This window comes from Tamandua tetradactyla, chromosome 9 (genome assembly GCF_023851605.1).
Source record: "Tamandua tetradactyla isolate mTamTet1 chromosome 9, mTamTet1.pri, whole genome shotgun sequence".
Taxonomy (NCBI): Eukaryota; Metazoa; Chordata; class Mammalia; order Pilosa; family Myrmecophagidae; genus Tamandua; species Tamandua tetradactyla.
Window position 1 is genome coordinate 28,312,110 of NC_135335.1, and position 27,244 is coordinate 28,339,353.

At 43.1% G+C, this 27,244-nt stretch overlaps 1 protein-coding gene across 2 annotated transcripts in view; it reads right to left on the reverse strand.

The window, feature by feature from the left end:
- ALDH1L1 (aldehyde dehydrogenase 1 family member L1) overlaps positions 1-13,814 on the reverse strand; it is a 53,577-nt gene extending 39,763 nt beyond the window's left edge. Inside the window, exons 1-7 of one of the 2 annotated variants that reach the window (XR_013157702.1) lie at positions 13,679-13,814; positions 9,003-9,155; positions 6,652-6,886; positions 5,630-5,795; positions 3,635-3,736; positions 2,654-2,743; positions 1,566-1,703 (exon numbers count right to left, since the gene is read on the reverse strand). Coding sequence is in view for 1 of the 2 variants with exons in the window: in XM_077116285.1 (XP_076972400.1) it covers positions 1,566-1,703; positions 2,654-2,743; positions 3,635-3,736; positions 5,630-5,795; positions 6,652-6,886; positions 9,003-9,129 (858 nt within the window). In the remaining variant the exon portion in view is untranslated. The remainder of the gene's footprint in view (positions 1-1,565; positions 1,704-2,653; positions 2,744-3,634; positions 3,737-5,629; positions 5,796-6,651; positions 6,887-9,002; positions 9,156-13,678) is intronic. The other variant, XM_077116285.1, reaches the window with a different exon arrangement.
- Positions 13,815-27,244: the final 13,430 nt, after the last annotated feature.

Consider the following 27,244-nt stretch of genomic DNA (forward strand, 5'->3'; position numbering starts at 1 on the left):
TGAGCTAAAGCTTAGCCAAGACCAGCTAGAAGGTTTGACCAAGGGTTTCTTCAAAGTATGCCTTCCTTTGCTTTGCTTGTCTCTACAGACACTGTAGCAGAGGCAGTCGGTGGGCACCTAAAGCCCCTCTGCCTGGAGGGTGCAACCATCCTCTAGCTACTGCAAGTGTTGACTGCTAATGTCCAATACATGCACCCTTCTCTGAGGCTCCAGGACAGGTGAGAGCTTCCAGCATAGAGGCCAAGAAGGTTATGCCTTAATTGCCCTTCCACCTAACTCCAGGATCAGCCGTAATGTAAGACTGATGCATGTGTGTATATGTGTAGTGGGTAATCGGTTCAATTCATTCCAGAGCTCTCTGTGGGGTGAGGCTGAGGCTATACTTTTCTGGACCCTTATCTTTACTTAGCTTTTGCCTCCATCCTAGCTTGCTCCCCTCCCCTCAATAAATCATATGCACAAGAATTCTTTTCACAAATGCTATTTCTAGGAAACCTGACTTAAGATAGATATTATTGTCCAATGATCCAATATGAATACTTAAGCCACACATCCCCTGTTAATCATAGGCCTCAACAACAGCCAGAGTATCTGAAGACACACCATGCAGCGTGGGTGCCCATGATTGAACACATGCCAGTCCCAAGCAAAGCCACCCCATACTTTATTGCACTGAGATGGCCAAAAGTACAACATCAGTTGGGTTTGTTGAAATTCTAAGTGCTTGAAGACCCCATTCCAATATTCCTTCTCTCCTTACCCCTGGTATCATATATAAGGGGAAGTAAAAATCTAGACCTGCCTTATCTCTCTTAGAATGAATATTATCAGAAGACTATCATAGCTAAGAGGGTGGGCTTTGGAGCTAGAATTTTAGGATTCGAACCCCATCTCTTTCACCAAGAGAGTGAGTGGCCTTGGGCAAGAAATGTCAACTCTCAACTCTCTGTTATGTGATTTCCTTCTTGATAAAATGGGAACAATATGGATACATATGTCATAGGGATGTTGGGAAGATTGCATTTAATACCTATAATTTTAAAACCGTGCCTGGCATATAGAAAGTACTCAACAACTATTAGCTATTATAGTAGTTTCAGAACTTGCCAATACTAATAATAGCTTATACTTATAGAACGCTTGTTATGTGCCAAGCATGGTTCTAAGTGTTTTGCAGGTATTAAATCACAGAGAAGGAAACTGAGGTATAGAGGTGAAATGACCACATTCAGTGGCTCTTTAGACATTCAGCAAGACTAAAGGAGGTCCCCAAGTTCAGGGCTTCCTGGGAGAAAGCTTCTCCCTGATTCAGTGTTGTGACAGCCACACAAGGCACCCAGCTCTGAGGTGCCTATCAAGCAAAAGCAAGTGGGACCCAGCCTTCCAGTAAGAAGGATGTGGTTAAACCCCCATCAGATAGTCCATGCACAGGGACAACCCAGCGGTCGGGGGCAATAGTGGGATTTCCCTTGCTGGAGTGTGGGTTCACACGATCTCGTTTCTAGGTTTCTAGGTCTCGTTTTCCGAGACCCCAGACAGGGGTGTGGGGAGAACAGTGTCGTTACCATTCTGTTGTCATTCCCATAGAGGAGGAGTCCTGCTCTGGTGACCACCCCTGGCTGGTGGGCTCCTGGAATAGGCAGAGCTTCGCCCTCAGCCACCAGGCCTGCAGTGTTCAAGGTCGAGTTGAAGAACGTCAGCTTCTGTTATGGGCAGGAAAACCAAAAGATGGCAGATGCAACGAAGTCTCTGTGGCTGGCAGCCCAGAGAGGACTGAGGAGGGCGAGGAAACAGCAAGGTGGTGGGTGCAGGGGACAGCTAGAAGGGGAGAGCAGGCAAAAGGTCCAGGAGGCTCTTGGGAACTGCTTCCAAGGGCACAGTCAGGACCTGGACAATGGCCCTGTGTACTCCTAAGAGCCTCTGCATCTGCCTTTAACCCCCTCAGTGGACAGACATTTGGAGAAAGCCTGCTCAAAGGCTCATGGAGCGAGGCTGCCTCCCTGCTGAGGCTGCCAAACGCTGGCCATTTTGGTCAGAAGATGCATTAGCCAAAGCAAAGGGATCTATGGCAGGGAGGGCAGCAAAGAGACTCCAAGAGACAATCTGGGCATTTGACTGGAAGTCAGGAGCTTGGATGGCCTGGGACCAGGACACTAACTCCCCAGCCTAGAGACTCAGATGGAGACAACCTGCAAATGGTCCCGTCAGCCCCAACTCCACATGCTAAAGCCTATGAGCCCCAGGGCACCTCGTCGTCAGCATTTGGCCTCCTTCTAGACCAAAACTTAGTCCTCTGCCCCATCCCTGGCCCTGGCTATGCTACCCTTCCCCTGTCTGCATCTGTCCAAGTCTGAGGAGCTGGACTGGTGTCTCCAAGAGCCTAAGGATGAGTCAAAATGTTTAAGTGGCAAGTCAGATTGCTGCAGGGGGCTTGAAGACTCAAGCAATGGCAGACATTGATCACTTAATTGCTGGATTTTGGTCTGGCAAGTCCTGGGGGAGGGGCCAAGGTGGCTAGCAGGCACTTGGGTTGCAGGGGGCAAGTCAGGGCCATGGCTATTTACCATCCAGTACAAACATATCTGGACATTTTTACAGTCATTGGGGCCACACTATGCAACTGGCTAAATTCCAGCTGCGACTACATCCTCACCTGTCCACAAGCCTCAGTCCAGGCACCTGGCACTTTGTCGTTACCACGGATCCAGTTATGAATGGCTTCGGCTGGCTGGTCCCAGTTGATCTGCAGCATCAAGGCATGTGTGCTCAGGGGGTGTCACTCATTCCATGACCACCTAAGCAGCACCTCCGGCTTCCACTCCCCACCCGAGAGCCTTAGGTTCAAAGGTCTCCTCCATTCTTCTGCTGTGATCTGGACCTCTGGAAGTAGACTGAGCCTTGGCCAAGGAGTTGGGAATCCCAGCTTCTTCCTGGAGAGTATTCTAAGGCCCCAAGCTGGGCCAGGCCTCTCCCTCAGGGACCCCAGTTCTGGGTGCTCTCTGACCCCCAGTCTCTCATGGTTAAGTAAAGGTTTTAGGAAGATAATGTTCAATTGTTAAGCTGTGCATGGCTCTACAAACACTTACCGGCATAGAAAAAGTGTTCAGGCTTGTCCCATAGGGCCCCACCCCCAGCTACCCCCAGCCACAAGGCTCATATAGATCCCCATACAGGGCCCCAAAATCCCTGAGCAAAGACACAGCTCACAGAATCCCTAAGGATCCCCTACCCCACTCTAGCTCCAAGAAATTGAATTCTCTCTTATACCTCACCTTAGAGACTCCAAGTTGAGGTTGGCTTTTTATTTTCCACCCATTCTTTTCTCCCCCCTATAGCTTTTCTATCTCCTTGGGAGGAACCTGCCTGCCCATTTTTCTAAAGAGGAGCAAGGAAGAACCAAGAATGGATATTGTTTCCTTCCAGATGCTATTGCCTTCCTCGTCTCTATAGCTTTGCTCACGCTTCCCCCAACCTGACTGTTCACTCTCCTTGCCTTCAACAATCACAACCTGAACCACCCAGCTCAAACCCCAGCCTCTCTAAGATGACCTTCTGACCTTGGGGGAGATGACTTGCCCTCTGTCCCCCAAAATCAGCACACAAGCATGCTTCCTGGTGGATGGATGGCACTCACCTTGGCATTTTCCTTCTTTTGAATCCCCTCATAGGTGGCTCCTTCCTCTGGCTGAGTAAATCTGGGAGCTTTTCCCTCAGCAATCAGATGCACCGCCTGCACCTAAGGAGACCTTGGGCTCAGTTGTCTTCCCCAGCATTAAGAACCTCCCTTCACTCTCTGTGATAGTTATTTTCATGTGTCAACTTGGTTAAGCTCTGATGCCCAAGCATTGGCCTTCTTGTTACTGTGAGGGTATATCACAGATGGGATTTGCATCTATCATCAGTTGTTTGCATCTACAATATGCTGATGCGTCTACAATCAACAAAGGAGCTTGCCCTCAGCAGCGTGGGGAGTCTCCTCATTCAATCAATGGGAGGTCTTAAAAGCCAGAACTTAGAGTTTCCGAGCTTGGAAACATCATTTCCATTTTCAACTTCAGCCTTGGCTCTTGCTGGAATTTTCCAGCCAACCAACTTCACCGGGAGGAATTCAGACTAAAGATGTCAGCATTGTCTTTATCAGATTTTTCAGTTTCAGCCTGACATTAGAATTGCCAGCCCCCATTGTCACATGAGCCAATTCCTTATAATTAAAATATGTATATATATATCCTGTTAGTTGGTTTTCTGGGAAATGCTGCCTAATACACTCCCAGATTCTGCATTCACACTGAGTCTGGCCTCTGGCCCCAGACTGCTCTGGGATGCTTAATGCAATGCCTGGCACACACAGGCTCTTGAGAAATACCTGTTGCATGTGTGAAAGGAGTTAATCTGAATCTGACTCCAAATTGCAAAATGGGCATTAAAAAACCTTGCCCTGTGTATCACATGAAGTTCTACATCATCTTAGAAGGTTATATAGACTATAAAGCTCTGTATGGGTATAATACACACAAACTTTTTAGTTGTTATTTAAAATTTATTTGCCTTTTAAGGAGAATTTACCTTGAGCTCCATGATGGCTTTGGAGGTGCAAGTTTGCATTTCTGAGATGAAGCAGGGAATAATCCCTCTATTAAAGGAAAGGAAAGGAAGGAGGCAGGGGCAGGAATCAAGGAAAAGGAAGTAGAAGAGCAGGTGAGATAGCGTACTCAGTGAGTAAGGGTCTAAGGGAAGAAACTCAGTGCCACCAGGGTGAAATGATTTGGGCATCAGAAATGTCTAAAGCAGGACTGTCCAACAGAGTTCCCTGTGACAACAGAAATATTTTATATCTTCACTGTCTAATATGGGAGTGAGCCATGTGGGCACTTGAAAAGTAGCCAGCGAGAATGAGGAACTGAATTTTAAATTACAATGACTTCTCACCGACTTAAACTCAAGTAGCTTCACATGGCAAATGGCTATCACACTGCACGAGACAACTCTAAAGGATGGGTTTTAGTTTTTTGCTGGGGGAATGTGCAATGTGACCCTTCTCTGTCTCATTAAGTCTTCAGTGACGTCTACTTTGTTTGCTGCTTTTTGTGAGCAAGTGAACTTTCTAGGGGGGAATACATAGAAAAGGGTTTCTTTTTCCCTGGGCCTAGGAGTTATAAGCTTTGAACTACCAGTTGTCATCCTCCCTCCATTGGGACGCAGCCATGCTGAGAATGAAGCTAACCAAAGGGAAAGGCAGTCTCACAGGGTGAAGGTCCTACTGGTATGGCTCAAGCTTCTGGATCCAGCCAGCTAGATGCCATCTTCGCCTTTAGTCTTCTTTATTAAACAAGCCAAAAACTGTCTCCCTTTTGGCCAATGCCTTTTGAGTTGATTTCTGTCCTTTGTAGGTAAAAGTTTCACCTGCTAGATTATTTTTCCTAATTCTGCCCCTCCGATGAGCTGAAATGGGAGTGCTCTCTCTCCAGAACCCTGGAATTTGGGGAACAGATTCCTGGCCAGCTCTGAGACAAGCGCCTCCACGCAGGGGCAGCGGGTCAGGTCTAGCGAGGGTGTCTGGGAAAAGAAGAGGCCCTGAGAATGTGCATTCAGAGAGAGGACAGCAGCACTGCCAACCCCCAGCCCTTACCATCCCTTTGATGCCTTCGGGGAAGAGGAAGCGGTTGTACAGCGTGGTCACGGTGTCATCTGGGAGAATCTCACACTCTTTCTGGAGCAGAAGGTCTCCGGTGTCCAGTCCATCATCTGCCCAGAAGACGGTAAATCCTCCTTTCTTATCCCCATGGATGAGGGTCCTAGAAAGCAGAAGAGTCAGAAAAGGTGGCCTCCCAGGGCTGGCCCTTGTGAACCCTGACACCCTCCAGCACCAACCCCTTCCCCTCTGGGGAGAACTGGCACGATGAAGGAGGGAGAAGGAAAGTAAGGTTTATCAATGCTGACTATATGCAAGGTATTATGCTGAAAGTTCCATATGCCTTACGTAATTTAATCCTCACAACAGGTATTACAGGTATTGTGGCCCCCCTTTTACAGATAAGGAAACTAGGTCCAGAGAAGGTCAGAGAGCCTGAATTCCAGCCAGATCTGTCAGATTCAAACCCCTTTCTTTCCTCAGTTCAAATGTCTCCTTCTCCAAGAGACCCTCCCTGGCCACCCCTTCTAAATTGGCCCACCCACTAGAATCCAGCACATTGCCCCCATTTCATTATCTTCTTACTACCTAGCATCTCAAGTTATCTCATTTAAAGGACGCTTCACTCCAGTAGTAATTTATCTTTTTCCCAACTAAGATGGTCCTTGAGAGCAATGCTCGTTGGGTTCTGAGCAGGACTCTGGGGCCAGGTTGCCTGCTGCATAACCACCTGAATGCCCTCAGCTTCCACGCCTCAGCAACCTCCTCTGCAAAGGGGGAAAGCATCAGTGCTCCCTTCAGATTAAGAACAAGAAGCATTGACTCTTATTGACAACATTTCCCCAGTGTACTTTACAACTGATCTCTTGCAGCCACAAGGTAGGCGCCTGTGATACCTGTTCCGCAGCACCTGAAGAACTGCTCCTGGCTAAGGAAAGATGATGGTCAAGGTAGACTGGGGATGAAGGGGAGGAGGTGTACTGACCGCTCCCCACCCCCATGGCTTTGCCTTCTCTTACCAGTTGATGGCCGAGGCCCCTCGATGCCTGGGGAGCAGAGACGGGTGGTAGATGATGGATCCGTGCCGGGGAGCATTGATGACCTCCATGGGGATAAACTGGCTGCAGAAGGGCAGGACATTGAGCTCAGCACCCAAAGCCTGGTATTTTGCCACCACTTCTGGCAGAACCTGTCCTTTCACCCGCCAGCGGGGGAATTTGAATACTGGCACGCCATCTTTCTCAGCTTCCAGGCCTGTGGGATGATGGGTGAGAAGTTGGCCTCTTCCCGCCCACTCTCACACACCACCGCCATCTCCACCTTCTGGGAAAAGTGGCTCCCAAACCTTCCCTCTGGGAATATTCTTCTGACCACCCACCTCTGTCCCCAGTGGGTTCCAGCAGGCCACACCCTGCAGGCAGCACTGGCCAAGGATGAAGCTCTGGGGACCACTCTGCCTGCAGTCTGTCTCATGTTGGTCTCCAAGACCTCTCAGTGCCAACCTATTCTAGAGCCCAACCCCAAACAACTGACCTCTCTTCAGTTTGTCCTACTCCTTTTGACTATCCCTGCCAGTCATTAAGTTTTGCTCTCTTTGCCCTTTGATGCTCTGCTTTGGCATGTGCAGGACAGGGAAGCTGTAAAGCTCATGCAGCTCTGTCAGCTGCTCCACCAGGAAGAGATTCTAGAAGACTGGACAGCTAGAGCAGGGAAAAGGGACTTGTCCCTCTCTGTTGGCGGTCTATCCCCTGAGCCCTAGCCTGGCCTCACTGCTTCACTCTAGCAGCAGCAATTCTTTCTCATAGCAGCAGCTGGATCTGATTTATAGTTTTTCCATTCTTTGTAGAATTAGCCTCAAAGCACCACTCACCATCCCAACACTGGCACCAGCCAGCCACTGTCTGCTTCCCAGAGGTCTCTACCCCAACTGGCAGGTCCCCTCCTTCCTGCTCAACCTACCATCACCTGATGAGCTATGTTTGCTTCCCTTCAAAGGTCTGTAGCACACTCCTCTAAGTTTCCAAGTTTTAATAATTACAGCTGCTTCCCTCTATTTCTCAGGTCTTAGAGGTCATAGCTGCCATCTGTAATACCTTCTGATGCCTTAGAAGTTCCTCTTACCTTTTCTGCTCTTCAAAATCTAATTATCACTTCTTTTCACTAAATTATCTTGAAATAGCTGGTGTGATACCCGATTCTGGACTGGATGCCTCCTCCCTCCTCTGACCCACCTCTCCCTGCCAGCTCCTTTTGAGGATGGATAGGATATGATGTGAGAAGAATGGACCACACTTGCAAAAGCTGTCCCCATTGTGACCAGTGAGATACCTCCACAGGACATCAGAGGTCAAGATTAGTTGTATCATGCAGCAGAGGTCAAGGCCAAGGTCAAGTAGTATCAACTTGTGCCCAGTCTCAGAGGCTGGTTTCAAAGGTCACCGCATGGCTGAGTTCAGGGCTCAAGATGGAGTGTGAACCCAGGCTATATCATGGGTCAAACTGTGGTTAGGTCCAAGACTGAGGGCCTGCCTGGCATCAGGGCCTGTATGGAGCTGAACCCAGAGCTCAGAATTATGGTAGCCTGGTTTGAGGAGTCTCACTCCTCTTTAATGAATCATGCCAGCCTCAAAGTCCCCTTTTCTAAAATCCTAGCCTTCTATCCTTAAGCTCTGCTCCCATTGTGGGTCCATGAGGCCTGAGAAGGACCAGGTCTTCCTGGAAAGTCTTTATACAAGCAGAGGGCCCCACATATATCCAGTTCAAAAGATAGCGATTCTCAAAATGTGCTTCTCCTGGGACCAGGGATATCAGCATCTCCTGGAAACTTGTTAGAAATTCAAGCTTTTGGACCCAACCCCATTCCTACTGAAATAGAAACTCCCACTGTGGGGCTCAGCACTCGGTGTTTTGACAGGCTCTCCCAGGGAAGCTGTTGCTGGGGCACGCTGCTTTTGAGAATTCCCACCCACAGTGACCCCTGGCCTGGCTGCCCTTTCAGAGCAAGAGTGCTGGAGTTAGAGAAGCTGAGAGTAGCCAGACAGCCCACTCAGCTGTCTGAGCACTGGCCCAGCCCAGGTGCACACTGACCAATGACACTTTAAGCCAGGACCTGGGACCAGGTCAGACTTCTCCAGGCCACAAAACCCATCCCAGATCAGGTGGAAAGGAGATCTCCACTTATTCGAGAAAAGTCCTGGAAGTCAGTTGGCTCCCAAGCAGAAGTCAGAGTGGACCGTGCAGAACTACTTTCCAGCCAGGGGACCCACTGATTTATATCACAAGACTTGTTCTAACTTTTCTTCCTCACCCACCTGTCACCCGTGTGCCTAGAACTGAACAACATTTCTCCGTTGCCCGGAGGCTCGCTCACCCAGGGGGTCAGCCTTTCCATCCTTGTCTGGGACAGTGAACACGCCTACTATCTCATGGCCCTCCTTCCTCAGGTGGCTGTAAACTTCTTGGCCAAACAGGCTCTGCCCGATCACAGCAATCTTCATGGCAGCAAGGGCTGGGTTGGAAGGTCCTGGAAGAGGAAGAAGGCTGCAGTGTCAGCACCATAATCAGCTGGTCTTAGAGCAGTCTCACTCTTCCTGCCTGTGGTTTGGAGATATGTACCCCAGGAAAACATGCTCTTAAACTTAATCCATTCAATTAAGTGTGAGCCCATTAAGTGTGTAGGACCTTTTCATGAGGTGACTTTAGTAAGGTGTATTCCAGCCCAAACAGAACGGGCCTTTTATAAGGGAATGAAATTCGGACAGGGACAGAGAAAGCCACAGAGGGCACAGCCAAAAGTTGAAAGTCAATGGACCTCAGAAGAGAAGGCAGAAGCCAGAAGAAGCAGCCAGCCCCAGAATGCCACAGTCTTGGGGAAGAAAGCATCACCTTGATGATGCCTTGATTTTGGACTTCTACCCTCAAAACCATGAGGCAAGAAATTCCTGCTATTTAAGCCAACCCACTGCATGATATTTGCTTTAGCACTCAGAAAACTAAAATATTCTCTCTCCCCCAACCCCTCCAAGCCTCATTTGGTCTCGTGGCTCCATGGGCAGCCCGGCTTATGGCAGAGAGATGGCCCCTGTGAGAGGACTAGAGGAAAAATCAATGGGAAATCCGAAGGCTCTGCAGTGGTGGAATTCTAGATACCATGGGAGGGTGGGTCAGGTAGTTGTTGTAGGATCAAGGGATCCCTTCTTGAAACCCCACACACTGGCATGGAAGAGTGGCAGAAACTCTGGATATCGAGTCCTTTGAAATGTACTTCAGTGTATTTCAGCAATTAGCCAGCTCTGTGACCCCAGTCAAGTGACATCAAGCCTCTTTTTCGTTGATTGATGAGAAATATGCCACATTCCTTAAATGGGTTATAGCCTACCAGATAGATTTATTCCTCTGAACCAGATGACACCAACAGCAGGCAAGGGGGAACTACAGTTTGAGGGGTTTTCCCATTCAGCCTCAAGGGAAGATACTACTAGCATCCCAATTTTATTTGTTAATATACTATAGGACTTTTGCATTTATCTTTCCAGCAGAGGAAAGTTGGCAATTTTCTTAACTATATGTATTCAAAATGTATGTGTTTTCGTACACATATATAGAGAGAGACAAAAAATGAGAGGGGAACATTTCATATGCTAAATTGGCATATTCAAATCAGTGCTAGAAAATTGGCTAACAATTTCCAAAAGATAAATATAAACAAATAAATCAAGTTCCACAGCTTACTTTTTACTCCAAAATACAGTCCAATTGGATTAAAAAATATATAAAATCAAATAGAAGAAAAAACATTAAAAATATTAGAAGATATTAGTAAATACTGAGCTTTATAAGCTCAACACTAAAGAAGAAAAATAAAGTGAAGTGTTTGATACATTTTTATACATGAAGATCTCACCTAACTCTGCAGAAATTTGTCAAAAGAGAAAATACTTACAGCCAGTAGATTAAAAAAATTGTTTAAGCCACAAATAATCAAAGAAATGCAAAATACAGCAAGGGATGGGCAGTGCACAGTGGCTCAGTGGCAGAATTCTCCCCTGCCATGCCGAAGACCCGGGCTCAATTCCTGGAGCCTGCCCATACCAAAATAAATAGATAAACAAACAAACAAATAAACAAAAAATAAAATAAGGGACTATTTTTCTCCTTGAAAATTGGCAGATATTTTAAGCAATGTGAATATCCAGTGTTGGCTAGGTATGGGAAAATGGGCATTCACATATACCACTGACAGGACAATAAACTGGAACCAACTCTCTGGAGGGAAATTTAGCAATAAAAATCAATCTCCTTTCAAACGGTTCATTTCCTCTAACTCACCAATTTCACTTCTAAGTTATAATGTTTGGACAAGCAAATAAAAATGATGGTGCATCCACATTACATCAGCAGAGCAGCTCTTAGATATGGCAGCATTTTCTCTGTCTCTTGCCCAGGAATATATAAGTCAAAAGACTCCAGCAGGTAACAAACCATTATAATTAAGGCATGTTTGCATGTGTGTGTGTATTTGCAACATAAAAACCTGGAAGGATTTATAACAAAATATCTTAAAACGATGATCATGGTGAAGAGGTTTTTGCTTTTTTGATTTTTTTTGTTGTTGATGATGACTATAATTATTTTACAACAGTGTTCTATTTTTTTCCTATAATGAGCATGTACTCTTTGTGGACAAAATAAAGACGCACAAAGTTCGCTTGGGGGAATGGGGAGAAAAGGGGAAAAAATTCAACTTCCCCATTTGGAAAATTCCTGTTATTCTTGCAAGCAGTGGAGACAACCAAATCAATAGGCTGAGCCCTTGGTCTTGGGTTCCTTCTTATGAAACTTACTCCTGCAAAGGATAGGCTAAGCTTACTTAAAATTAGGCCTAAGAGTCACCCCCAGAAAACTTCTTTTGTTGCTTAGATGTGGCCTCTCTTCTCTAAGCCAACACGGCAAGCAAACTCACTGCCCTCCCCCTCTCTACGTGGGACATGATTCCCAGGGGTGTGGACCTTCCTGGCAATGTGGGATAGAAATCCTGGGAAATCCTAGGCATTACGGGAGTGAGAAAATCCTTCTCGACCAAAAGGGGGAAGAGAGAAATGAGACAAAATAAAGCGTCAGTGGCTGAAAGATTTCAAACAGAGTCGAGAGGTTATCCTGGAGGTTATTCTTATGCATTATATAGATATCCCCTTTTTTAGTTCATGGTGTATTAGAGAGGCTAGAGGGAAGTGCCTGAAAATGTAGAGCTGTGTTCCAGTAGTCATGTTTCTTGAAGATGATTGTATAATGATATAGCTTTCAAAGTGTGACTGTGTGATTGTGAAAACCTTGTGTCTGATGCTCCTTTTATCTAGCGTATGGTCAGATGAGTAAAAATTATGGCTAAAAAAATAAACAAATAGTAGCGGGAACAAACATTAAAATAAGTTGAGTGGCTTGAAATACTAGTAGTCGGTGTGAGGGAGGAGTGGAGGATGGTATATATGAATTTTTCTTTTTCTGGAGAAATGCAAATGCAGAAAGATGATCATGGTGATGAATACACAACTATGTGATGATATTGTGAGCCACTGATTGCATACTATGTATAGAATGCTTGTATGTCAAGAATGTTTGTATGTTTGTTTGTTACAGTTTACAAAAAATATATAAAAACATAAATAAATAAAGGTGCACAAAAAACTTTCTTTGGCTGCAGGTAGGAGGCAGCTGTGCCCTCAGTTCAGGGGAAAACTGAGCTCAACAAAAGCAGTAGGAGGAGCCTGAGCCAATCTTGGTCTTTGGCAAGAGAAATAGCAGGAGCCAGGGAGGGGGAGAAGGGAGGGAGGAGGAGTGAAGCTCCTGTAGAAGCCCAGGTGAGTTGATGTGGAAGCTGCCCAGTCTCTTCCTCCTCTTGGTGGAGTTGGCATCACTTGGTGTCCTGGACCCTGGAAGGTGTGTGTGGGAGGCTGTGGGGCTGCTAGAGAGGCCTCCTGCCCAAGCCCCCAGCTCAAGCTTTGCCCCCCAGGCCCTGGCCACCCTCACCACCATCCCCCCCCCCCCCCCCAGCTGGGCCCAGTTATGCAGAAACAGCAGAAGGAATGCAGCTCTAAGGCTGGGGGTAAAGGTCAGACTAGAAGTCCTGCCTTTCCAGCAAATACCTGGTTTTCTCAACAAGGCTACCTCCTCTCCTGAGTTAAAAAGTCACAAAGACATGGGGGAGTAAGACTGAAATAGGAGTAGGGGCACCAGAGCCCATGCCTCATAATCCCGAGTCTAAAAATACTTGTGGAATTTGGCCTCTGAGGGCACCTAGAAGACCGGCAGGACCCGCCTCTGCTAGACACTTGTGACAGAGGGGCCTGGACATGTGCTCTGGGGGTAGGGGTTCTTAGTAGCTGGATCCCAGGAACCCCCTTGTGGGGAGCAGGATCTGGCAGGATCCAGTGGAGGGCCGCTTCCCAAGTTCAGTGTCTAAGGGAGCACCAGCAGGAGAGCTGGGATGCCTGCCCGGAACAATGGCGTCTCTGGAACGACCCACTTTTCCAATCACAGGAGGCCCTGGGGCCAAACCCCCAGATTTGGCCAACCAGGGAGCCCTTGCACAGTCCTGAGAATGAGGCAAGGGGCTTAGGAAAGGACAGGCGGCCAAGGGTCTGTCCCTCCGCCACTGGCCATCCCACTGACCTTCCGCTTGCTCCTTTCTTCCAGCCTCTTTTTTCTCTAGTGTAACTAGGACAGATAATTCCTACACCCGCGCGGAGGTAGGTAGGCGTGTGTTCTTGAAAAGTGCCTGGTACAGCTCCTGGAACGCAGCCCGATGGCTCTGCGCACCCAGCGCCCGCGTCCGGGTTCCTTCGGCCCTGAGAACCTTTGGCCAGTTTGGAGCTCGGCTGCTCCAGAGACAACCCGCGACCCTGATACCCCGAGACCCAGAGGCTGAGACCGAGCGTCCGGCTGCCCTCTCGCTGCGGGACCCGAGCGCGGGCGCTTCCGAAACCGCCAGGCGGAAAAATCCTTCCTTCCCGGGGGAGCTGCGGAGAGCGCAAAAGCGTGGGGACTCACCAGCGCGGTTCCGAGGCGCAAAGCGCTGTGGTTGGCAGGGAGCGCTGGACGATGACTGCAGCTCTTTGGATCTCTGTGAGCCGCGGGACTCTCACTACTGGAGACTTAAGTCCGCTGGGCCCTGGGCGGAGAGGGAGGTGGAGCCGCACCCGCACCAGTCCGAAGCCAGTCCAGCTAAGGCTGGAGGCTGGCTGCGCTCCAGACGAGGGCGCTGCGAAGGTCAGGCAGAAGGCTGAGGGGTGGGGGTGGGGAGGTAGAGCGGAAACAGCCTCCATCAAGGTCAAGGACGGCACTCGCTTGCTATGCTACTTGGTTGGGTAAATTGCGCTGTTTTTCTGATTCTGCTTCCTCGTCTGTAAATTAGATGAGAAGGGCTGTCCCACCCGGGCCTGCACTCGCTGCAATTTAGGGCAAGAGGACTTGCTGTGACCCAGGCGTCCAGCAGTGTCTGTGGTTGCGAGTCGTTGGCAAGACTCAGTTGGTAATAGGGAACTCTCACCAAGAGCGGCAATTTCGTTCATTCGTCCCTTCCACTCTCTCACTTGCTCAAGAATAAAGTGCTAAACACCCACCACGTGCCTAAACACTGGGCATTGGCTGATCCCCAGGAACTTCTAGTCTTTTTTTTTTTCGAAATCTTCACACACGTCCAGTCCATCCACGCTGGATAGACTCTGAAAGAGACAGTAACTGTAAGCGTGAGGGTGGGTATTGGAATTTCTGTGCATCCAGTATCCATCCCACTTCTCCATAGCCCTGGTTTTCCTCGGAGGAATTCTTCTCCGTTCTTCTTTCCATGAAATTCCGGAGCTGCTGCTTTCCTCCCCTGGCTCCCAACCTGAAAAATGCTATCTCCAGAAGGGTTATTTGCTCCCCACTGAGTCAATGAAAGTCATGGAAAATGAGTACAGGGAAGGATAACTGCCCATTGTTTTCTGACTGGTGGCCCTTGACTAGAACTTTCCTTCTTTTAGAAGGCCATGCCTGCCCTTTTGGTCCTGGACACCAACATTCGCTTTCAAGGCTTACTTCTTTTGAGATTCTCTACCCTGAACTTCAGCCACACTGGCCTCTTTTCGGTACCTGAATACATCAAGCTTGTTTCAGCCTCAGGGAACTCCCCTTTGCTTGGAACATTCTTCTCTCAGATTCTACAAAGGGGTCCCCTCTCCATTCACATCACGGCTCATATACCAGATGTTAAATAACAAATATCTAATGCAGAGCCTTAGACAAGCTGCCCTTTCACATAATCTGAAGAAGTCTCTCATTCCCTCCCTATCACATCACCTCATTTTGTTTTCTTCATAGCATTTATATATCTGACATATTCTTGTCCTTTTATTTGTTTATTATCTGTCTCTCCTTCTAGACTGTAAGTTGCTCGAGGACAGGACACTTCTGAAATGTTTCCAGAGTTGTATCGTCAATGCCAAAGATACTTATGACACACAGTAGATGCTAAATAAATATCTGCTGAACGACAATGTGTATTCCTTATGGGCTTGAGGAATAAAAGGACGAATCAATGAATATTTTTTCCAATTTGTCAGGTGCCATTGCCTCCAAGTCAGAGACCCAAACTCCCACTTTCTCGTCTCCAAAGAGAAATGTCCTGGGAGTAAGAAGACAGGTTGCCTGTCAGTGATGTCAATCAATGTGGAGGTTCTCTGCCCAATGCACAAAATAGCCAATCTATGACACCAGGGTTTCAAAGAGAGAGAAAGAATTTTATTGCAAAGCACAAAACAATTTAAACTGAAAGACTAGGAGCCTTAGATCTGTCTCCACAAATTGTGGTAATTCTGAGCATTTTATAGAACTCAAAGTTAGGCAGGTTTAGGATACGAGTACAGTGGCTCAAGATGACAAAGTTAGATATAGTCTAATTATTGAGCATGCACAGATTGATTAAATGCCTCATCACAGAAGGTATGTAGGAAGATGGTGGCCTTAACATGATGGTGGGTATGATTTTTAGTATTATAATACGGTATAGGTCACCTATAGGTTAAGATTTAAACTACTGTGCATGTCAGGCTGGCCACTTTTGGTTTTAATCAGCTTTGTCTAGTAAGATAGTTTAGGGAACAATTTTGGCTGTGGGTTGTGTTAGCCTCCCTGTGATCATGGGTTCACAGAAATAACAACATGTATTAAATATGTGCTTTCTGCTAAGCACTGGGTTAATGACTTTATGTACATTATCTTAAAAATAAATAAATACTGGCTTAGTTTTGTCCTCACAAAAATAAGTGTTACAAGTACAAGCCTTACAATCTAGGGCTTGTCCTATTAGCATATTTCTTATTTTGAGGCAAGATTCATTTATTCTATAGTTCCTTATCACAAATTTCCCTATTATTTCCCTATTTCTCAAGTTTCCCTATATTAAATGGGGGATAACTTATGTTATCCCAAAAAAGTGGCTCTAACATTTAGACTTTAAAAGTTTCAGTAAATTGGAAGTGTTTATGGCTTGAGAAAAGAGCAGAGCAGGAATATCTCTCAAGGAGAAGTTTAAGAATTCCATGCATTCATTCCAGAATTGCTAAACAGATATAAATTTTTAAATTGTGAAATATATCATGTATACAAAAAAGCAATAAATCCCCAATTATATTTTAACAAGTAGTTATGAACAGATTTAAAAGTTTGGTAGGGGTTGCAGTTCCACAATTTTTCATTTTTTCTTCTAGCTGCTCCAAGACATTGGAGAACAAAAGAAATATCAATATAATGATTCAGCAGCCATACTCATTTGTTAAAATCTATCTTCTCTGTTATATTTCTCCTTCTCATTTTTTTCCTTTTTTAAAAAATAACATATATGCACAAAAGCAGTTTCAGAGATTTCAGAGTTTGGTATGGGTTGCAATTCCACACTTTCAGGTTTTTATTTTTAGCTACTCTAAGGTACTGGAGGCTAAAAGAAATATCAGTATAATGATTCAGTACTCATACGCATTTGTTAAACCCATCCTTCTCTGTACATCTCGACTATCCCCTTTGGTCTTTCTGCCCAGTCTAGCTTTTTCATGTTGGAAGGGGCTGTTGATAATATGGGATAAGGAGATGGAACTAACTGATGTTTTGGAGAGGCTGCCCTCTACATTTCAGGACTTATCTGGTCCAGGGACCCATCTGGAGGTTGTAAGTTTCTGGAAAATTATCCCAGTTCATATAACCTTTGTAGGTATTCTTTAGGATTGGCAGGAATGGTTTTGGTTGGAGTTTGGCAAGTTATGATAAGTAGCAAGGTCTAGCTGAAGCTTGCATAAGAGTGACCTCTAGAGCAGCTTCTCGACTCTATTTGAACTCTCTCAGCTACTGATACCTGATTTGTTATGCTTCTTTTTCCTCTTTTGGTCAGGATGACATTGTAGATCTCATGGTTCTAGGGCCAGACTCATCCCTGGGAGTCATCTCCCATGCCAACAGGGAAACTTTCACCCCTGGATGTCATGTCCCAGGTAGTAGGGAGGGCTATGGTTTCACTTGCAGAGTTGGGCTTAGAGAGAGAGAAACCACATCTGCACAACAAAAGAGGTCCTCCAGAGGCAACTCTTAGGAATAACTATAGGTAGATAAGCTTCTACACTACCTACATAAGCTTCACAAGAGCAAGCCTCAAGATCAAGGTCTTGGCCTATTGATTTGGGTGTCCCTAATGTTTGACACAGTATCAGCGTTTCCCCTGTGGTAAAGTTTAATAGTTCCATGTTTTTTCTCCCATCCCTCAAGGGACTTTGCTAATACTTTTTGGTTATCTGCTTATTATATTCTGGAATGTATCCAGACATTCCATTAAGCTATACAGGATTATTACTCTGCGCTCCCTGTGCTTGGATTGTTTAAATGATCCATCCTGACAGGTTAAGTTAGATTATGTGCCACAGAAAATTTAGGTCTGGAAAAAATGAACCTTTCTTCCTTTGGTCTCAAAGAGTAGGTGAAGTTCTAAAATATAGGCAATATCTTCCTTACCCTTGTATTCTGAATTACCTTAATCCTGACCTGGTCAGCTTAATTCTTACCTCTAAATACCAGGTATACATATATAATACAGCCTCTCAAAATCCAGAAATAACAATTAGCACTCCGGACTAAATGTGTCAAGGAATATTTTGAACATTTTTTTTCATTTCATGCTTAAAACACTGAAAAGTATCTGGGTATTATATTAGCTTGTTCAGAATAATAAGATCTCATTCCCTATCTTTTAGGATTTATGTCAGATAAAACTGAGTTAGGTTGTTTAAAATAACTGATCAGACAGGTTACATGAGATCACGTGCCATAGGAAGTTTAAACTTTTCCTCCTTTCGTTCTCCATAGAAATTAAAGTCCCAAAATACAAGCTAGATCATCCTGTACCCTGTAATTTTCATTCACCTTACTCTTAACTAGATCGGACCCACTCACATTACCTATTGAAGTCTGATCCCCTCGTCAGCTTTTTCAATGCTTGCTGCATGAGTCATCTTCTAGAATTAATGTAGCTCCTGTACCTCCAGAGTGAGAGAACTCCAGTTCTGAGTCTCAGGTGTCACACAGACACTTAAAGTTCCATAGAGTTACCAGTTTACACATAAAGAACAAAGCACCTTAAAATTTAGAAAATAACAAAACCTAGGAACAAATGTGACTGCAGCAACAGCTTACAACATAGGCGCTAATTCTTTTATGAGCATTTTCTAAATGAAGATATTTCTAGAAACAAGGCATTTAATATTAATTTACCACAGTCTATAGCAGGAATTTTTTTCTGTTTCTCTTTTACATTTTTACTCGGGTTATGTTAATTTACAGGTAGAACTTAATTTATATACCTAATTTGCTTCTTTTTTAGCAGTTTTATTGAGATATAGTCTCACACTCTATTAGTTTGTAAACTTCTGGAATGTGATATACCAGAAATGGAACAGCTTTTTAAAATGAGAATTTAATATGTTGCAGGTTTACAGTTCTGAGGCCATGAATATGTCCAAATTAAGACAAAGCTATAGAAATGTCCAAATTAAGGCATTCAAGGAAAAATACTTTGGTTCAAGAAGGATGATGATGTTTGGAGTTTCTCTCTCAACTGGAAAGGCACATGGCGATGTCTGCTAGCTTTCTCTCCAGTCTTCTCCAATGGCTTCCCCAGGGCTCTGTCCGTTTTATTGGCTCTGTTGGTTCTGGTGGCTCTAAAGCTTTTTCCAAAATGGTTCCCCCTTAAAGGTTTCCAGTAAGCAAACCACCTTAAATTGGTGGAGACACATCTCCATGGAAACTATCTAATCAAAAGTTACCACCCATAATCGGGGCATCATATCTCCATGGAAACAATAAAAATAAATTCCACCCAGCAATACTGAATGAGGATTAAAGGGCATGGCTTTTCTAAGTTACATGATAGTTTCAAATTGGCACACACACCATGCAATCCATTCAAAGTATACAATCAATGGTTGACAGTATCATCATATAGTTGGGCATCCATTACCACAATCAATTTTATAACATTTTTGTTCCTAAAAAAAGAAAACATTACATAAAACGATTATTTAGGTTACATATAAAGATGGCTTCAAGAGTGAACTCTACCAATAATTTCAAGAAAATGAATACCAATCCTGCTAAATGTATCCCAAAAATTGAGGAGGAGGGAACAGTACCTAAGTCATTCGGTGAATACCAAATACCAAGTTAGACAAAGATAATGCAAGATAAAATTACACGCTAATCTCTCTAATGAATGTAGATACAAAAATCCTCAAAAAAATACTTGCAAATTGAATCCACTAACACATTAAAGGAATTATATGCCATGATCAAGTGGGTTTCATTCCAGGTATGCAAGGTGGTTCAACACAAGAAAATCACTTATTATAACAAACCACATTAACAAATCAAAGTAACCAGAAAATGCATTTGACTAAATCAAGCATCCTTTCTTGATAAAAACACTTTGAAAGATGTGAATAGAGGGGAAACTTCTTCAACATGATAAAGGGCATATGTGAAAAACCCACACTAAAATCATATTCAGTGGTGAAAGACTGAAAGCTTTGCTTCTAAGATCAGAAACCAGACAAGGATACCCATTATCACTACTGTTATTCAACATCATGCTAGAAGTCCTAGCTAGAGCAATTAGGTAAGACAAATAAAAGTATCCAAATAGGAACGAAAGAAGTAAAACTTTCATTATTTGCAGATGACATGATCCTATATTTCAAAGTTCCCTAAAAATCCATAATAAAGCTACTAGAACTAATGTACAAATTTAGCAGAATGAAAGAATGCAAGATCAATATGCAAAAATAAGTAGCATTTTTATACACTAGTAATGAGCATGCTCAAGAGGAACTTTTTTTTTATTCCATTTAGAATAAGAACTAAAATAATTCAACATCTAGGAATAAACCTAACCAAGAATATAAAGTACCTGAACAGACATATATAAAGCATTGTTAAAAGAAAGTGAAGAAGAACTAAATCAATGAAAGGGCATTCTAGTTAAGATGTCAGTTCTACCCAAATTGATTTCCAGATTCAGTGCAATCCCAATCAAAATTCAAATGGACTACTTTGAAGAAATGGAAAAGCCAATCATGAAGTTTATTTGGAAGGAAAATAAAAAATATTTTGAAGAAGGAAGACTCACACTTTAAAGCATGTTACAAAGCTACAGTGGTCAAAACAGCCTGGTCCTGGCATAAAGATAGACATATTGATCAATGGAACCAAATTGCAAGTTCAAAATTCGACCTGCACTGTTATGGTCAATTGATTTTTTTCAAAAAGTCTATTATATTTTTAATGTGACAAGGCTCATTAAATAGTTAACATGATAACTTGGTGGAAAGAGATCAATAAACCAGGACAATCCTTTTTTTTTCCATTCCAAAAGGCCACCATTTTAACAAAAAAGACCTGGGGCAAGTACCTTACAGAGTTTGTGAAGTATGATAAGATAAAAGGATTAGAGAAGAAGTTTATCATTGTCAGGTGGTGGGATTAAGGTTACCCTCTTTGAACCTAGTACCCTGGTTCAGCTATTAGTTATATATGTATATATAAATATACATACCTTTTTTACCCTGTTCTGATATAAACTCCTTGATGTCAGGAATCCACCCTTATTCTCCACCATTACCTGCGTTACTATTGTTTATATTTGTTGTATATTACTCTTGTTTGTTAATATTTTCCCTCTTCCTTTATCCCATCACCACCACCCACCTCATGGAATCACTGACAGCAGTGATGGGGAGAGAAGAGGAGGGAGTAGGTGAGAAAAAGTGAGAAGTTAGGAGAAAAACAAACTATAATGGACCTTTATAACCTGCCTTCCTTTCTGTTTTTTTTTTTTTAATATTTTTATTGACAAACCTTCACACACTTACAGTCCATACATGGCACACAATCAGTGGCCCACAGTTTCATCACATAGCTATGTATTCATCACCATGATCATTTTTTAGAATATCTGCATCATTCCAAAAAAAGAAATAAAGAGAAAACACTCATACTTATCATTGTCAGGTGGTGGGATTAAGGAAGAGGGAATCTTCAATGGAAGAGGGAAAATCATACATCCCATACCCCTTACTTCTCCCTCTCACTGACCACTAGTATTTCCACCTACCCAATTTATTTTACCCCTTATCCCCCCTATTACTTATTTATTTTTTAATACATATTTTTTTACTCATCTGTCCATACCCTGGATAAAAGAGGCAACAGAAACAAGTTTTTGACAATCACACAGGCACATTGTGAAAGTTATGTCTTTATACAATCATCTTCAAGAATCAAGGCTACTGGAATACAGCTCAGTAGTTTCAGGTACTTCCTTCCAGTCACTCTAATGCACTATAAAATAAAAAGAGGTATCTATATAATGCATAAGAATAATCTCCAGGATAACATTTTCTGTTTAAAATCTCTCATCCACTGAGACTTTATTTTGTCTAATTTCTCTCAGCCTCCTTTTGGTCAAGAAGGTTTTCTCAATCCCATGATACTTGGCCCTGGCAAATCCTGGAAGTTTTGTCTCATGTCGCCAGGGAGATTTACACCCCTTGGGAGTCAAATCCCATGTAAAGGGAAAGACAGTGAGTTGGCTCAGAGATAGAGGCTACATATGAGCAACAAAAGAGGTTCTCTGGGGGTGACTCTTAGGCATAAATAGCAGTAGACTCAGCTTCTTTTTTTGCAGGAATAAGCTTTACAGGGGCAAGCCCCAAGACTGAGGGCTCAGCCTATTGAGTTGGTTGTCCCCACTGCTTGCAAAAATATCAGAAATTCTCCAAATGGGGAAGTTGCATATTTCCTCCTTTCTCCCCATTTTCCCAAGGGGACTTTACAAATACTTCTCTATCTGCTGTCCAAATTACTCTAGGATATATTGGGGCATCACACTAATCTGGACAAACCAACAAGATCTCACTCCTTATTCAAGATTCCACGTACTTATGGTATTCAACTAAACTGATTATACAAGTTAAATTAAGTAATGTACTACCAAAAATAAGAATTTTGCACCAAATAAACATCTCTTCCATTGGTCTCACACAGAAGTTGAAGTTTTAAAATATGGATCATATCATTCTTAACCCTGTTCTCTGATCTACCCCAGTCCTATGCAGGTCAGCTTCATTCATATGTCTAGTCAAAGTCTAATCTTTTCCTCAATTCTTTAAACAGTTCCTGTATGGGGCACTGCTAACTTTCATAGCTTCAGAGCTCTAACTTTGAGTTTCAGGTGTCACATAAATACGAAAGTTTCTCAGAATGACCACGTTATATACAAACAGCTCAGTATCTCAGAATTTAGAAGTAACAGATACAACTTCTGTATATATGTGATTGCTCTAAGAGCTTACAATCTAAAACCCTTTACAATAGGCCCCATCCTGATAACCCATTCTCTCAAAATCATTTTACTGAGTCTTTATTTTATAGTTAGTCCATATGAGTGGGACACAATAATATTTGTCTTTTTGTTTCTGACATTTCATTCAACATACCTTAGGGTTCATTCACCTAATTGCATGCCTCACAACTTCATTCCTTCTTGCATCCACTCGGTTGTTCATTGTATGTATTCATCAGTTCCCCATTCTATTTCTCATTTGTTGTACCCTTAGGCCACCTCCATTCATTGTGAATGACTAACACTGCTGCCATAAACACCAGTGTCCAGATGTCCTTACCTGTCCCCACACTCAGCTCCTCCAGGCATATACTGAGCAATGAGGTTTTGGAATCATATGGCAACCCCACCACTAGCCTCCTGTGGATCCACTACACTGCCCTCCAAGGGGCTGCACCTCTCAGCTTCCCTACTGCCAATGAATAGGTGCATCTCTTTCTCTGCATTTTCTCTAAGACTTGTTTCTCTCTGTTCACTTTTAAACAGTTTTATTTGCGTGCCATACAATCCAACTTAAGTAAATAGACTTACTTTCACCACCATAATCAAAATGAAGACATTTCCTTTTCTTCTGCAAAGAATCCATACCCCTCCCCGATGCCCCCACCTGTTGACATTCAGTTTTGGCATAATGCTTTTGTTACATTCTGTGGAAACATATTACAATATTACTGTTTGACTACAGACCCTAGTTTGCATTGATTGTACTTTTTTCTGTATACTACCCATTTTCAATATATGGTCAGTTGATTATTGACAAGGCAATCTAGCATATTTCTAACCTCATGTATTATGCTTTTCATTCCCATAAGCTCTATTATTTTTCTTTGAATGCTTTCAATTTCTTCTTTCTGCTTGGCCAGCATCTTAATATCTTTTATCTCTTTAGTCATATTTTCTTTCAATTCCTTGAATTGGGCTAGGAGATTTTGTTTGAACATCTTTGATTAGTTGTTCCAAATTCTGTATCTCCTCCACCTTGTTAATTTGTTCCTTTAGGCTGTATTTTCCTATTTCTTACTATGTATTATAATTTTTTGCTGGTATCTGGCCATCTGATTATATTAATGAAATCATTCTGAAGGTCATTTTTTTTTCTTGTCTAGGATTTTGTTGTCAATTTGGTTTGTGTAAAAGCTCTTCTTTGTCACTTGGTTCATCAGTATTTCCTAGCCAAAACAGGGCTGGGGATGCATGCAGGGAAGGGGGTCAGTAAAGCAGCTTCCCAAGGCTTCACTTCCCAGCCTTCCTGGCAGATGGGAGTCTTCAGCAATCTATGCCTCATGGCCTTACAAAGTCAGGTTATTATTAGCCTTCCGTCCGCTCTCCTTCTGAGACAGATGTAAGCAATGATGCCATAGGCACCTATCCAAAAAGGACCAAGGCTACCAGCCAGCAGTTGGATCAGAACTGTGCCCTATCCCCTCTGTTCCTGGGAGGGAGGGCTTCCCTGGTTCTCCCAGTCCACAGCATCCCACTGGGGAGGAACCGGGCTGGCCAGAGCTGTTTGCCTGGGGAACCATGACTGATGGAGCCACTCACCACAGTTATTCCCTCACATTTTCTGTCTCTTTGTCCCTCTCTTCCCTGGATGTTGCACAATGCTTTCCTGGTCTCCCAAGCCCCAGGACAGCTGCTTTGGACATTTTCTGTCTTTCCTCTAGGTATTTTTTTTTTTGATGAAAGAGTGAGCTCCACCATTCCTTATTCCACCTTCTTCCTGGAAGTTCTCTTTGCTTCTCTTTTGAAGTTCCTTTTTGCTGAAGATGAAATTCTGTCCTTCAGCTGATAATAGACATTTTAAGAGAAGCATCAGAATAAAATAGTGTAATTGATAAGGAAATCTGGTGGTTTTGTGACAGCTAACATTTTTAAAGAAGAGCTAAAGCCATGACAAACACTATACTGTTGTCTAATATCATGCATATCAGTATTAGGACATATTATGGACAGTGAAAATACTGCTAACCCCCTAGGATGGAGTTCTGCAGCTCTGAAAGTCAGCATTGCCACATACAACAACTGTTGAAAAGAGATCAGTTTTCAATTAGAGATAAGAATGAAGCTGATCAGGTCAGGACTAAGGTAAATCAGAAAACAGGGGTAAGGAGGAGATTTATTTTAGAACTTCACCTACTGTATGAGACCAAAAGAAGAGAGGTTTATTTTGTCCCAAACCTAAATTTTCTGTAACATATACTCTAACTCAATCTGTCTGGATAGGTCATTCAACCAACCGAAACACTGAGCCAGAATGGGAATGAGGGCTTGTAATAATGTATAACTAAATGTAATGCCTGGATATATCCCTGAATATATTGAGCAGAAAATCAAAAAGTATTGGTAAAGTCCCCTGAGGGATGAAAGAAAACATTATGGACCCATTACACTTTATCAGCAGAAAACCTCAAGATGCTGTCTCAAGCATTAGGGACTGCCCAAGTCAACGAGCCAAGCCTTTGATCTTGAGGCTTGCTCTTGTGAAGCTTATGTAGGTGGTGGAGAAACTTAGCCTACTTATAGTAATGCCTAAGAGTTACTTTCAGAGGACCTCTTTTGTTGCTCAGATGTGTCCTCTTTCTCTCTCTCTTTCTCTAAGCCAAACTCTTTAAGTAAAATCATTACTCGCCCCTTATGTGGGACATGACATTCAGGGGCAAAAGTCTACTTGGCAACATGGGACATGACTCCCAGGGATGAGCCTGGCCCTGGCACTATGGACTTGACAATATTTTCCTGACCAAAAGAGGGAAAAGAATTATAACAAAATAAGGAATCAATGGCTAAGTGAGGTAAAATAGAGTTGGGAAGCTATTCTGGAGTCTACTCTTATGTAAGCTTCAGCTGGATATGGCTATTTACTATGGCTTGCCAAACCCCAACCAAAACCATTCGTTCCAACCCTAAAGAACATGTGGGGTTCTATCTGAGTTCCTACAAAGGTTCCATGCACCATTATTACTTTCCAGAAATCTACAACCTCCAGATTGGTTCCTAAGCAAGATAAGTTCTTAAACCTAGAGGGGCCAGCTTCTCCAGAGTATCAACTACTTCCATCCCCTTATCCCATATTATCAACATCCCTTTCCAATATGAAGTTGGAAGAGGTATAGCCCAAATAACCCTAAAGATTGGGAGAAAGATCAATGGAGATGGTGGAGTTATAATAGTGAAGATAGGATTTAACAAACAAGTATGGCTGCTGAATCATTATACTGATATTTCTTTTAGTTTCCAGTGTTTGGGAGCAGCTAGAAGGAAATACCTAAAATTGTAGAACTGTTTCTGTACTGAACTTTGAAATCTGTTCTATAACTAATAGTTATGGTGTGCTTCAAAATTTATTGCATTTTTGTATATATCTTATTTTTCACAATAAAAAATTAAAAAAAATTTAGTCAGCATAACCCATGGCAAATAAAATTCATTTCCATAAACTCTTTTTTTTTTTTACATGGACAGGCACCACGAACCAAACCCAGGTCTCTGACATGGCAGGCAAATAAAATTCATTTCCATAAACTCTTTTTTTTTTTTTTACATGGACAGGCACCACGAACCAAACCCAGGTCTCTGACATGGCAGGCAAGAATTCTGCACTGTGCCACCATCACACTGCCCCATTTCTATAAACTTTTTAAAGCCTTCTATATCTGCCTAGATTTTGTCTTACACAGTCCTGCTTCTTATTCTTGGAAAACCAGTTATTTTACTTTAGAACAAACCTTCATCTTTTTTCTTTATCAGAGCATACCCTGTCTACATTACACACCTTCATATCATAAGTCAACAAAGTAATTTTTGGCACTGTCTTTATACATTCTACAAAACATAATAATTATTAAAATAAAATTGTTAAAGTTATAACTTAATTTCATTAAGCACAAACATTTTTCATCATCTTAAAGATCTAACAGATATAGTGCTAGTTTATTTTATTAGTAAACTTGGATAAATCTAGGGAGAATATTCCCAAGTCGAATAAAATTATGTGTTTGTATTGTACTTAGTGACATCTCAGAGGATAGCTATTTTCAGGGGATGGTTTCTGGAAATGTGGCTTTCTTCAGTTTACATTTTATCAGCACTCTAGTAAGATATAATAGGTATAATTTCTGAAATAATTTTCTGGAAGTAAGTATTGGAAACTACTCAAGTGAGTTCTTGACTGATGTGCAGAGAAGCCATTTCAGCAATACCAGGATTTCAAAAAAAGTTTATTAGCTAAGGCCAGCCCAGCTACTCAAGAGGAAAGTCCTTAGATCTATCTCCCTGAGCTGGAGTGGTGAGGGATTTTTATTGATTGGACAAAGGGAGGTAGAGATAAAGATATTAGGGATGTTGGCAAATGGTGATTGGCTAGCAAGCATTCAAATTAGGGATTACAGGTTGGCTATTGTCATTGGCTATTTAAACATTCAAATCTGGGATTGCAAATTGACTATTACTGCTGATTGGTCCTTTATTGTGATGAGTGGGCTTGAAACATTGCTAGAATTGTAATGGTTGGACTTTTCACTTCATTTTTGGGTCTGGTGTTTCTCTTTCCTATTGTTCCTGCTACTTTTATTCTGCTCACAGGGTATTTTTATGTTCCAGGGTGACTTTAAGTTCAAGCTTCTTCTTATTGCATGTGCCAT